This window comes from Cajanus cajan, chromosome 2 (assembly GCF_000230855.2).
Source record: "Cajanus cajan strain Asha chromosome 2, NIPB_CcT2T_4, whole genome shotgun sequence".
Lineage (NCBI taxonomy): Eukaryota > Viridiplantae > Streptophyta > Magnoliopsida > Fabales > Fabaceae > Cajanus > Cajanus cajan.
In genome coordinates, this window is record NC_138518.1 from 13,896,661 (window position 1) to 13,909,309 (window position 12,649).

At 45.8% G+C, this 12,649-nt stretch overlaps 1 protein-coding gene across 1 annotated transcript; it reads left to right on the forward strand.

Moving 5' to 3' along the window:
- The first annotated feature begins 3,066 nt into the window (after positions 1-3,066).
- LOC109807268 (uncharacterized) lies at positions 3,067-4,371 on the forward strand. The gene has a single exon (XM_020369789.2). It carries the CDS (start codon positions 3,067-3,069, stop codon positions 4,369-4,371), a length of 1,305 nt encoding a protein of 434 aa, XP_020225378.2.
- Positions 4,372-12,649: the final 8,278 nt, after the last annotated feature.

A 12,649-nucleotide genomic window follows, 5' to 3' on the forward strand; every position in this document is an offset into this window, starting at 1 on the left:
CAAGGTTAAACAACTTATATAATAAGTTCCTATTGTAAAGCCAAAATAAAAATGTAGAGGTGTAACATTATGGCTCATTTTTGGACCCTATGACATCCGATTTGGGTGAAATTTCCAATAGAGAAGTTGTAGAGCTCTATCTTAGCTTTCTAAGAAAATCAAGAATGTCCAATTCCAAGTTTGGGAACACAAGATATGACCTATGCAAGACAACATATCAAAGTGTAGAAAATTATGAAAATTAACTAGAATTTAGAATTGAAACCAAAATAGTCCACTAAACAAATGTCAACTAATTCATCAATTTAAGACACTTCTAAATGTCAAATAAGCCCAATGTAACGTATTAAAAGATGTATCAAATATGCACTATGTATGAGCAAACCCATATTCAAAATAATATCCTTATTATCTACCACAAACCCTAAAAACCATGGAAAAAGGAGAAGTATTTGGAACGTAGGAGTGCACATGAATGAGAACTAAAGAAGAAGCCTACCAAATTGAAAGAGAATTGGTTGGCAACACATTTTGGTTGTGATGGTCATAAAAATGAGTGGGTAAAGTATACAAAGGTATCGTTGAAAATCTCCTTAATTTGGCAACGATTGTGGAGAAGAAGATGAAATAGTGGAGTGCAAACTGGGTTTGTGCTCTCTCCATGAGTAATAAGAAGACATTTTATGGCGAGTTATGATTTACCCGTCATAGAATGTGGTTTGTAGTCTGGGTGCCCCAAACTTCTCTGTTTCTACATGTTTAAGTGATCCAAGTTAGATTGTAATTTGTTTCTCTTTATATATATTCAAATTAGTTTTAACCAGGGATGGTATATCATAGATTTGCTTTGCATATGGATTTATGATACCCCTTGTACCATGTACTATATAAAAAAAACATTTGTTTGCTAATAAAAAAATGATTTACTGGTCATAAAATATTTTTTTCTATGACGTTCTTCGACTGATAAGTATACACTTGTCATTGAAAGGTTAGAGTCCAAGATTGACCAACACATTCTATGATAGGTGTTGACTTACTCGTTACAGAAAGAACATTTTATGATGGGTAAGTCAACACCTATCATAGAATGTTTTGACATATTTACAAGTATGCCACCTGTCACTTTTTATGTTTTGTGGATAACACCCGACATAAAAAATGTATTGATAAATCATCTTTTTGCACTAGTGATGGTGAATTTCATAATGGATTTACAAGTGTGAGGAAGTGTGTTTGATCTTAATAGCTCTAATACTAAGAGAGAAAAGGAAAATAATGGTTGAATGATGCTATTGATTAGATATGTGACATAGATATACTCCTTCGGTGATATGGAAAATTATTGAGATTCTTGTAATTATGGCTACATATTACAAGGCACAATATCTTTAGGGGTGAGAATAGATCAAGTCAAGCTTTGAATATATAGGATATGCTTAATTATTCTATAAAGTTAAAGCATAAACCTAACCTATAATCTATTATAGGTTTTTTATAGATCCATCTTGACTTTTTTAAAGCTTGACATAATCTTTTAGCTTATTTAAAAGTTCATTTTGTAATTGTACTGGAAGGACCCTATCGGCCACGTGGATCGGCCACGTGGACCGGCACGTCATGTCCTATCAGATATTGACGCAGCTCAGTTAACATCTCGGCTCGGCCACGTGGATCGGCCACGTGGACTGGCATGACATACTATCAGATGATACTGTTCGAATACCACTTCGGTCCGACAGGGGACTAAGAACTGTGCTCTTCCCCTATCGGCTCGGCCAGAAGCCGAGAGAGGACTTTTCGGCCGTGTTGTCTCGGCTCGACCATTAGGTGAACTATTAGAACGACGATTATGATTAGTAAGGATAAGTACATGATTAAGACATAATCAGCTGATTAACATCGTATTACCTAATTTGGTAAATGTCAGAGAAGGCCCACCATGCTCAGGCCCATGTCAGGTATTATAAATAGGTCACACGTAACGAGCTAGGCCACTGTTCATTTGATTACCCTAGAAAATCGTGCATATCCTGACTTGAGCGTTGGAGTACCTTTTGCAGGTACCTCCCCTCTCCGAAGAATCCACCTAAAGCTCACATTCGGCCCTCTTACACCCCAGAAGACTACGAGTGTACCCTCAAGCAGGTACATTTTGGCGCCCACCGTGGGGCCGAACCGAAAGCATAGCAGAAACACCAAAAGTTTACGAGGAAAAGAATCATGGTAAAGACAAGGAATACTAATTTCGAAGGGCAACAGTCCGAAGAGGAGCACCAGTCCGGGGCCGAGACGGTTGAGGAGACAAACTTGACCGATATGGTACGCCAGATGAAGGAAGAAATGATCGCTATGAAACAGCAGCGAGAGAGAGATGCCGCCAAGATGGCCGCATTGAGGGAAGAGAATGCTACTATGAAAAAGCAGTACCGAGACCCCACATGGAAACCATCTGAGACGACCCACACTCAGGGGTCGTTCCACTCTCACGGCCATCACACCTCCATCCCCCACACTTTTGTTGCTGCCCCAGCTGCCCATGCTTCGGGCAGCCGACCGATACATCCATTGCCGGCCGGAGCACATCGGCATCCCTTTACTCCAAGTGTTATGCAGACGGCACTCCTTGACCATTGGAAGTCATTGCCACTCGATAAGTATGATGGTTCCACCGACCCCGACGAACATGTCGACATCTTCTTGACTCAGGTCACCCTCAGTACTACCGATGATGCTGCCTTGTGTCGAATCTTCCCAACTTCGTTAAAGGGTCGGGCATTGAGCTGGTTCACACGACTTCCGGCCAACTCAGTCGACTCCTTCAATACATTAGCATCTCAATTCACCATTCAGTTCGCCACTAGCAGGCCTCATCAGTTGACCTCGCTCTCATTGGTAAGCATAAGACAAGAAAAGAAGGAATCCCTTCGGACCTTCATGAGCCGATTTAATAAAGCGGCCTTGGAGATCTGAGACCTTAACCCTGCTGTAGCTTTGCACCACCTTACCACCGCCTTGAAACCGGGACCTTTCGCCAACAACATCTGTAAGAAACCCCCAACTGATATGGATGATTTGCGTCGGCGCGCCGACAAATACATGCAAATGGAGGAATTAGCTGAGTTCCGTAATCAAGCACGGGCAGAGATTGCCGCCAAAGTCGATAAGCCAGCCGAGAGCAATTATCGGAGCCGTCCTAAAGAAATTCCCCGCGAAAAACCAACACGAGGACCAAGGTATTCTCATTACACCCCATTGAACGCCAGTCGATCTGCTGTCCTAGATCAGGCACTCGCTTCAGAGGTTTTGGCAGTACCAAAACAAGCGTCAACTCCTCCACGCGCCGACATAACCAAGTCCTGCAAATATCACCGAAACCGAGGTCACTCAACTGAGGATTGTGCGGCTCTTAAAGATAAAATCGAGGACTTAATCAAGCAAGGGCAGCTTCACCATTTTGTCGATCGGCCCCGCTCTCCCAGACGCGATGATCACCGGCATCGTGGGGAACAGCATGGCCGAGAGAGATCCGATAGGCACCCTCACAGGGAACGAAGCCGGTCGAGAGACCGAAGAGAAGCCGAGCCCATAACTCAACCCCGAAGGGTCATCAATACTATTTTCGGTGGATTTGCGGGCGGAGGATCCACCTCCTCAGCACAGAAGAGACATCTACGAGCTGTCCGAACTGTCCATGCGGTTGAGTGCACCCGGCAGAGGTTCCCGGCCATCACATTCACTGAGGCTGATTTCAAGGGCATCGATCCTGGTCAGGACGATCCCATGGTCATCAGCGTGGAAATCCACAACTGCATCGTTTGGAAGACATCGGTCGATCAAGGAAGTTCGGCCGATATCCTTTACTTGAATACCTTCAAGCAACTCGGCATCCCGGAAGCCGAACTGATCCCATACAATGAGCCGCTGGTTGGATTTTCTGGTGAGCGTGTACAAACGAAAGGATACATCAAGTTATCCACTCGTTTTTCTTCCGATGGACCCGAAGTCAAAGACATCCCGATTAAGTACGTGGTTGTGCATGCTAACACGTCATATAACATTCTTCTTGGAAGACCGTCCCTCAACAGGTTAGGTGCGATTGTGTCAACCCCGCACTTAGCCATGAAATTTCCTTCTGAATCAGGCCGAATCATCACAGTACATGCAGATCAGAAAGTGGCCAGGGAATGTTATTTTGCTAGTCTCCGGTTGCCCTGCCTCGGAGCAACCGAGCCGAGTCGAGAGAAACGCGTGCATTCGGTAGCCCAATACCTCGAAACGGTTGTAGACTTCGACCCTCGAATGGAGCAAGATGAGAGGGTCGAGCCGATTGAAGATCGATACCCACTGATTATCGGGCCGACCAACTAGCATGTCACCTACCTAGGTTCCAACCTGTCCGAGACCGAAAGGCATGAAATCGAAAATGTGGTAAAGAAAAACAAAGACCTCTTTGCATGGAGGCCGGCCGACATGCCCGGGATTGACCCTAACTTCTTATGCCATCGACTCTCAGTGTGTCGGGAGGCCAAACCGGTCGCCCAACGTAAGAGAAAAATGGGGGACGAAAGGAAAAAGGCGGTTGAAGTCGAAACGTCTAAGCTCCTTGAAGCAGGTTTCATTCGAGAAATCCAATACACAACATGGCTGGCCAACGTTGTCATGGTCAAGAAGTCGTATGGCAAATGGCGAATGTGTACTGATTACACAGATTTGAACAAAGCCTGCCCCAAAGATGCTTATCCGTTGCCAAACATAGACCGATTGGTGGATGGTGCAGCTGGTCATAAGTTCCTAACATTCCTCAATGCATACTCGGGCTACAATCAAATTCGAATGTACCCCCGAGACGAAGATAAAACGACATTTGTTACAGAATCTGCCAATTACTGCTACCAAGTAATGTCATTCGGCCTGAAGAATGTTGGGGCCACATATCAAAGGCTCATGGACAAGATCTTCGGCAATCAAATTGGGAGAAATATGGAAGTTTACGTGGATGATATGGTTGCCAAATCGGCTGACACATTTGCCCATGTAACCGATCTCGTCAAAGTTTTCCGGGCCCTTTGGAAACATCAGATGAGACTTAATCCCGATAAGTGTGTATTCGGCGTCTCAGGCGGCAAGTTTTTAGGTTTCATGCTGTCAAGTCGGGGCATCGAGGCTAACCCGGAAAAATGCCAAGCTATCATCGACATGAGGAGTCCATCGAACCTGAAAGAGGTCCAAAAGTTAGCTGGTCGACTAACAGCTTTATCTCGTTTCCTACCATGTATGGTTGAGACTTCCAAGCCGATCCTTGGCCTTTTGAAAAAGGCAAACAGATTTCAATGGACAGAAGAATGCGAAGTATCTTTTCAACTTTTCAAGAAATGCCTCGGCACTCCCCCGGTATTGACCAAGCCAACATCAGGCCAAGAACTAATCTTGTACTTGGCAGTTTCGGGCGAAGCCATAAGCGTCGGCTTGATACGGGAACATGACGGACAACAGCAACCGATATACTTCATTAGCCGAGTGTTGCAAGATGCCGAACGGCGATACCAATTGCTAGAGAAGGTGGCGTTGGCACTCATGTATACGGCTAGGCGTCTCCGTCAGTACTTTCAGAGTAACACCGTCGTAGTCCAAACAGATTGTCCGATTTCCAAAGTACTGCGAAAACCAGAATTAGCCGGCCGAATGATGGCATGGTCAATTGAGCTCTCTGAGTTTGATATCCGTTTCGAGCCTCGAGGAGCCATCAAAGCACAAAGCTTAGCCGAGTTCGTTAATGAATTGTCACCACTCGGCCAGTTTGAAGATACCGCTTGGACTATGCATGTGGATGGGTCGTCCAATCAACAAGGAAGTGGTGCCGGCATAATCTTGGAAAGCCCATCCGGAATTACCCTTGAACAATCATTGCGATTCGGCTTCAAGACCTCTAATAACCAAGCAGAATATGAAGCTTTGCTTGCCGGCATGAGGTTGGTTGCCGAGATGGGTGCTACAAAAATTGTGTGTTGGACTGACTCGAAGGTGGTGGCCGAACAGGTCAACGACAACTTTCAAGTCAAAGACGCGAATCTATTGAAGTATTACCACATGTTCAAGGCAATGAAGGATCAGTTTCATGAAATACAAGTCCGACACACACCACGGTGCCACAATGAGAGAGCTGACCAACTAGCCCGATTAGCTAGTAGCCGAAAATCAGGACAGCTTCGGTCAACCATTCATTTGGAACTACCTGCATCAAGTATTCCACAAGAGTGCATGCCGATTGAAAGACCGACAAGTTCATGGATGACCAACATCATTAATTACATCATCAACAGTTCTGAACCGTCTGACCCGTTGGAAGCTAAGAAAGTCCGAACTCAAGCAGCACGTTACTCTTTAATTTCCGGTGAACTATACCGACAAGGGTTCTCTACACCCCTATTAAAATGCCTTGACCAGCCACAAGCCGACTATGTTCTACGAGAAGCTCATGAAGGAATTTGCGGATCACACTCAGGTGCAAGAACCTTAGTTGCTAAAGTGCTGAGAGCCGGCTACTATTGGCCGACCTTGAAAACCGACTGCGTTGAATATGTGAAGAAGTTCAAGCAATGCCAACAGCATGGCAACCTAATACATGCCTCGGCCGAGCAGCTCCACTCGGTCAGCGCCCCTTGGCCGTTTGCCTTATGGGGCATTGATATTCTCGGCCCGTTTCCACTCGCTAAAGGTCAATGCAAGTTTCTGGTAGTGGCCGTTGATTATTTCACTAAGTGGATCGAAGCCGAGCCGCTAGCAACCATTACAGCAGCTAATGTTCAAAAATTCGTATGGAAAAACATCATCACCCGGTTCGGCATCCCATACGCAATCATCTCCGATAATGGACTACAATTCACGGATAAGAAATTCAACTTCTTTCTTGAAAACCTTGGCATCCGACACCGGTTCACTTCTGTCGAGCACCCACAGTCTAACGGTCAAGCCGAAGCTGCTAACAAGGTTCTCCTCACCGAATTAAAGAAACGGCTTGGCACGGCAAAGGGATTATGGGCTGAAGAGCTTCCTGAAGTTCTTTGGGCATACAGATGCACACCTCAATCAAGCACAAAGGAAACTCCGTTCCGGCTTGCATACGGCACGAATGCTATGATTCCAGTCGAGGTTGGCGAACCTTCGTTCCGACAAACACACTTTCATGAGGAGTCTAACGATGGTGCAATCCGAGCTGAACTAGACATCGTGGACGAGGTCCGAGAAAAATCCCAAGTCATCGCTGAAGCGTGTAAACAACGAATGACCCGGCGATTTAACTCCAAGATAAAACCAAGGAGTTTCCAAGAAGGTGATCTGGTTTGGCGATCAACTGGCTCGGCACGACGAAGCTCGACAGAGGGGAAACTAGCGGCAAATTGGGACGGCCCATTCAGAGTCAGACACACCCTTAATAATGGTTCTTACAAGTTAGAAGAATTGTCCGGTAAGATCATCCCCCGGACATGGAATTCTACCCATTTGAAGACCTATTACAGTTAGGATTCCACTTCATGTATATATGTAAATGTCTTCTGGTGCACTCTTTTCCTTGAACCGGTCTTTTTTCCTCTTAGAAAAATGTGAAAAGAGGTTTTTGGCCGGCAAGGTTTTTAACGAGGCATCCAATCATCAATAACAATACAATTCAGCTATTTATGTCTTGCTCTATATTCATGCAAAATTTACAAGTCTTCCCTCCCGAGATGTCTCTCGGCCAAGGATGTGGCTTTCGTTTCAATTTACAAGTCTTCCCTCCCGAGATGTCTCTCGGCCAAGGATGTGGCTTTCGTTAAAATTTACAAGTCTTCCCTCCCGAGATGTCTCTCGGCCAAGGATGTGACTTCAAATTTCGTCTTCCTTTCCGAGACGACTCTCGGCTAAGGATTTGACTTTTACAATTTATTATAAACTATACTACGTTCGACAAATTTATTATATTGCTCTTCGCTTGGAAACACTAATAAAAGCAGGAAATTGCATTAACAAATCAAAAGGGCTCTAACGGCCCGGAACTACAAGAGATTGAACGGGGCACTATCGGCCCCAACATACAAAATTAAAAGCAAATCACCCTAAGCCTGTGCCTCGGGCTCCCCTTGTACTGAAGGCTCCTGCTCGGCCACTTCCTCCTGCACGTGACCGCCTCCACTCGGTGCGGCCTCAGGACGAACAAGGACTTCAGTGTCCGGCTGCTCATTCGGCGGGATTTGGGTCAAATTGACATATTTCCCCCGATAGAAGTCCATGGCCATATCAAATTGAAAGTCCTGAGGCAAACTCCCAAAATGCCGAGCTTGCCGAGCCGCTTGGGCGAAGCCGGCTTCATGCTGAGAAAAAACCTTGCTCCTGGCCCTCTCCCGGTATGAGTCGAACTCCTTCTTCTCAGCTTCTAGCTCCTTCAGCAGCAAAGCCGACTTCTCAGCCTCGGTCTTCAGCAGATGCTCCAACCTTTGAACCTTCAAGGTCAGGTCATCGTTCTGACGACTCCGACCATCCAGCTCCGCCTCGCATTTCTTGCCATGCCCTTGTGCCTCGGATAAAGCTGCCAAGGTCTCCTGCACGGACTTCTCCGACTCGGCCAGTTGTCGGCGCAGTTCGTCGGCCTCGGCGCTTGGTTGCATCATAATGCTTTGAGCCAAAGCCAGGGCCCGAGCCTGCAACTCGCAGAAAAAAGTCCACTTATGGGACGCGGTCATCTGTCCCAGTATGCACTGCCCCATCTCTGAAGTTAGGTCTTGACTCAAGTAATCTTGGGCACTGACATTCGAAGCCAAGAAGCTGGGACTCACAAGCCCTTGAGGAGCCACAAGAGCGGGCAGCCTTTGTTGTTTTTGCCGGCGCGCCTCGGCCTCGGCCTCAGCCCTCCTTTTGTTCTTCGCCCTTTGGGCATCCTGGTTGCTCTTCTCCCTTGGCTGCGGTTGAGGCTGAGCCGTCTCACGTACCGGAGCCCGGTCCTCCCCATGTGGAGCCGATTGCTTTACAACGAGGCTCTGGATCAGGGCACGAATATCTAACTCGTCGTCGTAGTTCTCCATGATACCTGCACAAACACTAGTCAAAATCAATGGCAACGCAAGAATTTAAATAAAGGACAAACACTATACCAATTAAATCATCAACAGGCTGGGCTGATTTCACGAGACGAACAAGATCTCGGCACGGCAACGGTCGTGGCAGCTTCTCCAACACCTCCAAGTCAGCCTTCTCCTCAGCAGACATCTTGGACTTCGACACCACGTCATATTTTCTCGGCGACCGAGTCCAATATAAAGGAAACAAGGCATTCCCTGCACCATCAAAAAAATACTTGTTGCCATTTTCTGGCCGAATCATCACCTTAAAAAATCCCACTTTGAATCCTTTATAGGAGGTAGTAAACGGCTGAAGTAAACAATGCTCCGCCCGAACCAGCGACAGCCATTTCGCTTTCTTCGTAGGTCGACACGAGTAAAAATACAAGAACAAATGGGGAGTCGGCTCGATACCAAGTGTCAGACACAACTGCCGAAATCCTTGCATCGCGGCCCAGCTGTTCGGATGTAACTGGGTCGGTGCAACGTTGAGCAAACGGAGCACACCCATAAAAAACTTGTCAAAAGGAAGAGTTACCCCCAAATCACGAAACAAGTAGTCGTACACAAAAAAGAAGTGGTATTTACACTTCCCTCGGCCAAGAAAAACAAAATCCGATTCCCATGACCCATCGTTCCGGCACGAATCAAAAAAGAAACCGGATGGTACCTCACGCTCTGGAAGCGTAACAAAATTTTTCGTGTCGAACAGCACAGCGATCGGGCTCTTGTCAGTGTACCGAGAAAATACACTCCCCACCTCCCCATGAACCCACCTATAGCCAGGAACTTCTATAGGGTCGAACCGACGCGAAGTCGAACCGACTCGGCGAGTACTCGGTCGGTCCTCGGTCACCTCGAGAGAAGAAGCCTCCTCCATACTTCGTGACTGCTCGAACCCCTCAACAATTTCTACGCTAACCGACCTCTGCGTTGCCGAGTCTGAAACCCTCGGATGAGAAGGCTCACGTGAACCCACCTCGACAAAAATAGCTCTACTACTTCCAGTAGAACCCGCCTCAGAAACCCTATCCTCTACATCTATATTCAAATCAGCCATCAAAACGTACCTTAAATCGGACGTCGACTTCGGTCAAGAACTCGCAACCAAGGTTGATCTTTACGTCAGCTCGAAGCAATTGCACGCTATCACCAAGTAAACACATTAGGGTTTGGTCCCCACCACCCCTATTTATAGTGTTTACAAAATACAAATGGTAACCGCTAATCCCCTAGGGACCGTCAGATCAATATGATCCAACGATCCATGGGCTTCAACTTTTCAAATTCCTCTCATCATTACGTTACCATTATCAACCCAACAGTTATAACCCTCCGCATACCCACGTTAACACCCCACGATTAATGCCCGACGGTTACAATTCCCCACTCCACCTCAACCGTCATAACATGTAAAGTCACTTTTACCCTTTACGTCCTTACACTCCTCAAGGCTGGGGGGCTTGTGTACCGGAAGGACCCTATCGGCCACGTGGATCGGCCACGTGGACCGGCACGTCATGTCCTATCAGATATTGATGCAGCTCAGGTAACATCTCGGCTCGGCCACGTGGACTGGCATGACATACTATCAGATGATACTGTTCGAATACCACTTCGGTCCGACAGGGGACTAAGAACTGTGTTCTTCCCCTATCGGCTCGGCCAGAAGCCGAGAGAGGACGTTTCGGCCGTGTTGTCTCGGCTCGGCCATTAGGTGAACTATTAGAACGACGATTATGATTAGTAAGGATAAGTACATGATTAAGACATAATCAGCTGATTAACATCGTATTACCTAATTTGGTAAATGTCAGAGAAGGCCCACCATGCTCAGGCCCATGTCAGGTATTATAAATAGGTCACACGTAACGAGGTAGGCCACTGTTCATTTGATTACCCTAAAAAATCGTGCATATCCTGACTTGAGCGTTGGAGTGCCTTTTGCAGGTACCTCCCCTCTCCGAAGAATCCACCTAAAGCTCATGTTCGGCCCTCTTACACTCTAGAAGACTACGAGTGTACCCTCAAGCAAGTACAGTAATTAATTTATTTAAAAGTTTATTTTACATTAATAACATTAAATAGGCTAATAAGTTTTATTTTAAATAAGTCAATAATTATATTTTTAAATACGAAGAAATATGGTGGTGAGGCGACCAAGAAATCTGGTTCCACACCGGGCCAGCGTGTTCCTTCAGCTGAAAACCATGCAGGAGATACTGATCCAATTTTACGTGTGCATGGTAGCCGAAAAGCCTCCTATGAATGGTGACAGGTTATCTTTACGTGTGCATAGGTGCTGGTCAACATGCAAGTGAGCCAGCTGGACAGCCCCCACCGAATGGTGATATCCTGGTCGATCGGTGGTTTGATTGAGGTGGATAATCAATCGGTCAAAGCTCCAGAATTGCTAGTCGGTGACTTGGATAATGTTGCAAAGGCTGGTGATGCAGCTGCAATGGCAGCACCGAGTGAAGAGGTAATAAATTTGGAACAGACGCATGCTGATCGGCCACATGAGGAGGCGGTTGCAGCTGATTACAATAACGTGAATGGGAATGAGGTGATGGAAGCTGGAGCTAGACATGTTACTAGTATTTCGGGTGAGCCTTCTGGGGAGATTAACAACAAAAATGATTCATCTTTAGATGGCATGCCATCACTAGAGGACATATCCAATGAGAATAATCAAAACTGTGAAGCTGAACCTGGTCCAGAAGCTGATTCACGTGAGGAAGTTTCTTCCAGGGCCAATCAAGGTTTCTCTCAACAGCAGCCTTTGGCGAATGCAGCTCCTCCAGTAGCTCACAAGAAATGGGACTTTGCTGCCATTGCAGATGCGGCTTCAGAACCTGATGATGATCAAGAAGAATTTTTGCCTAATGTGCCTAAGGACTTCAACCATATGATCCCGGAGGCTAGTAATTTTATTACGGACTCCAGTTTGGATGCTATGGTTGATTCGTATCAGCTTCAACAAGAATCATCCAACTTTCTCCCCTCTGTCCAGCATGATTCTCAAATTCTAGCTGAGAGTGGTTTTGATTGGAATGATGTGGGGAAGCCCTCTCATAAGGCTAAAGCCCCCACCCAAAAGAAATCTTCCGCATCTAAACCGAGAACTAGATCAAGGGCTGCCAAATCATCTAAATTCTCCATAGGCTTTGTTTTAGGTGTTATAGAGAATTATAATTGATTGATTCTATAAGTTTTGGTCTATGTCTTTGATAGGCATTGCTGTTCGTGTATTTCTGTAGCTGTTTTTTCTTTTTTTTTTACTTTTCTTTGATTTGCTTTGTATTCTTTTTTTTTTTTAGTGGGTTTTGGTTTGGTCTTCTTATTTTGTCCATTTATCTTTTCTTTTAATATTAGCATTTTTAATGTGATTAATGCGTTCCAGGATACTAATCTAGTTAATGCTGTATTTAGTAAATGAAGCTTTAAACAACAACAATTATATGGCCACCTAAGTTGCAGCTAACAGATCTTGGCCACTGCATCAGCTTACAGAGCTTACAAAATTTACCTCTGACTACATATGTTTTCTTCTT

Excerpts from the sequence above, each read along its gene's own strand:
- LOC109807268 (XM_020369789.2), top strand. The coding sequence starts at position 3,067 with ATGGATGATTTGCGTCGGCGCGCCGACAAATACATGCAAATGGAGGAA.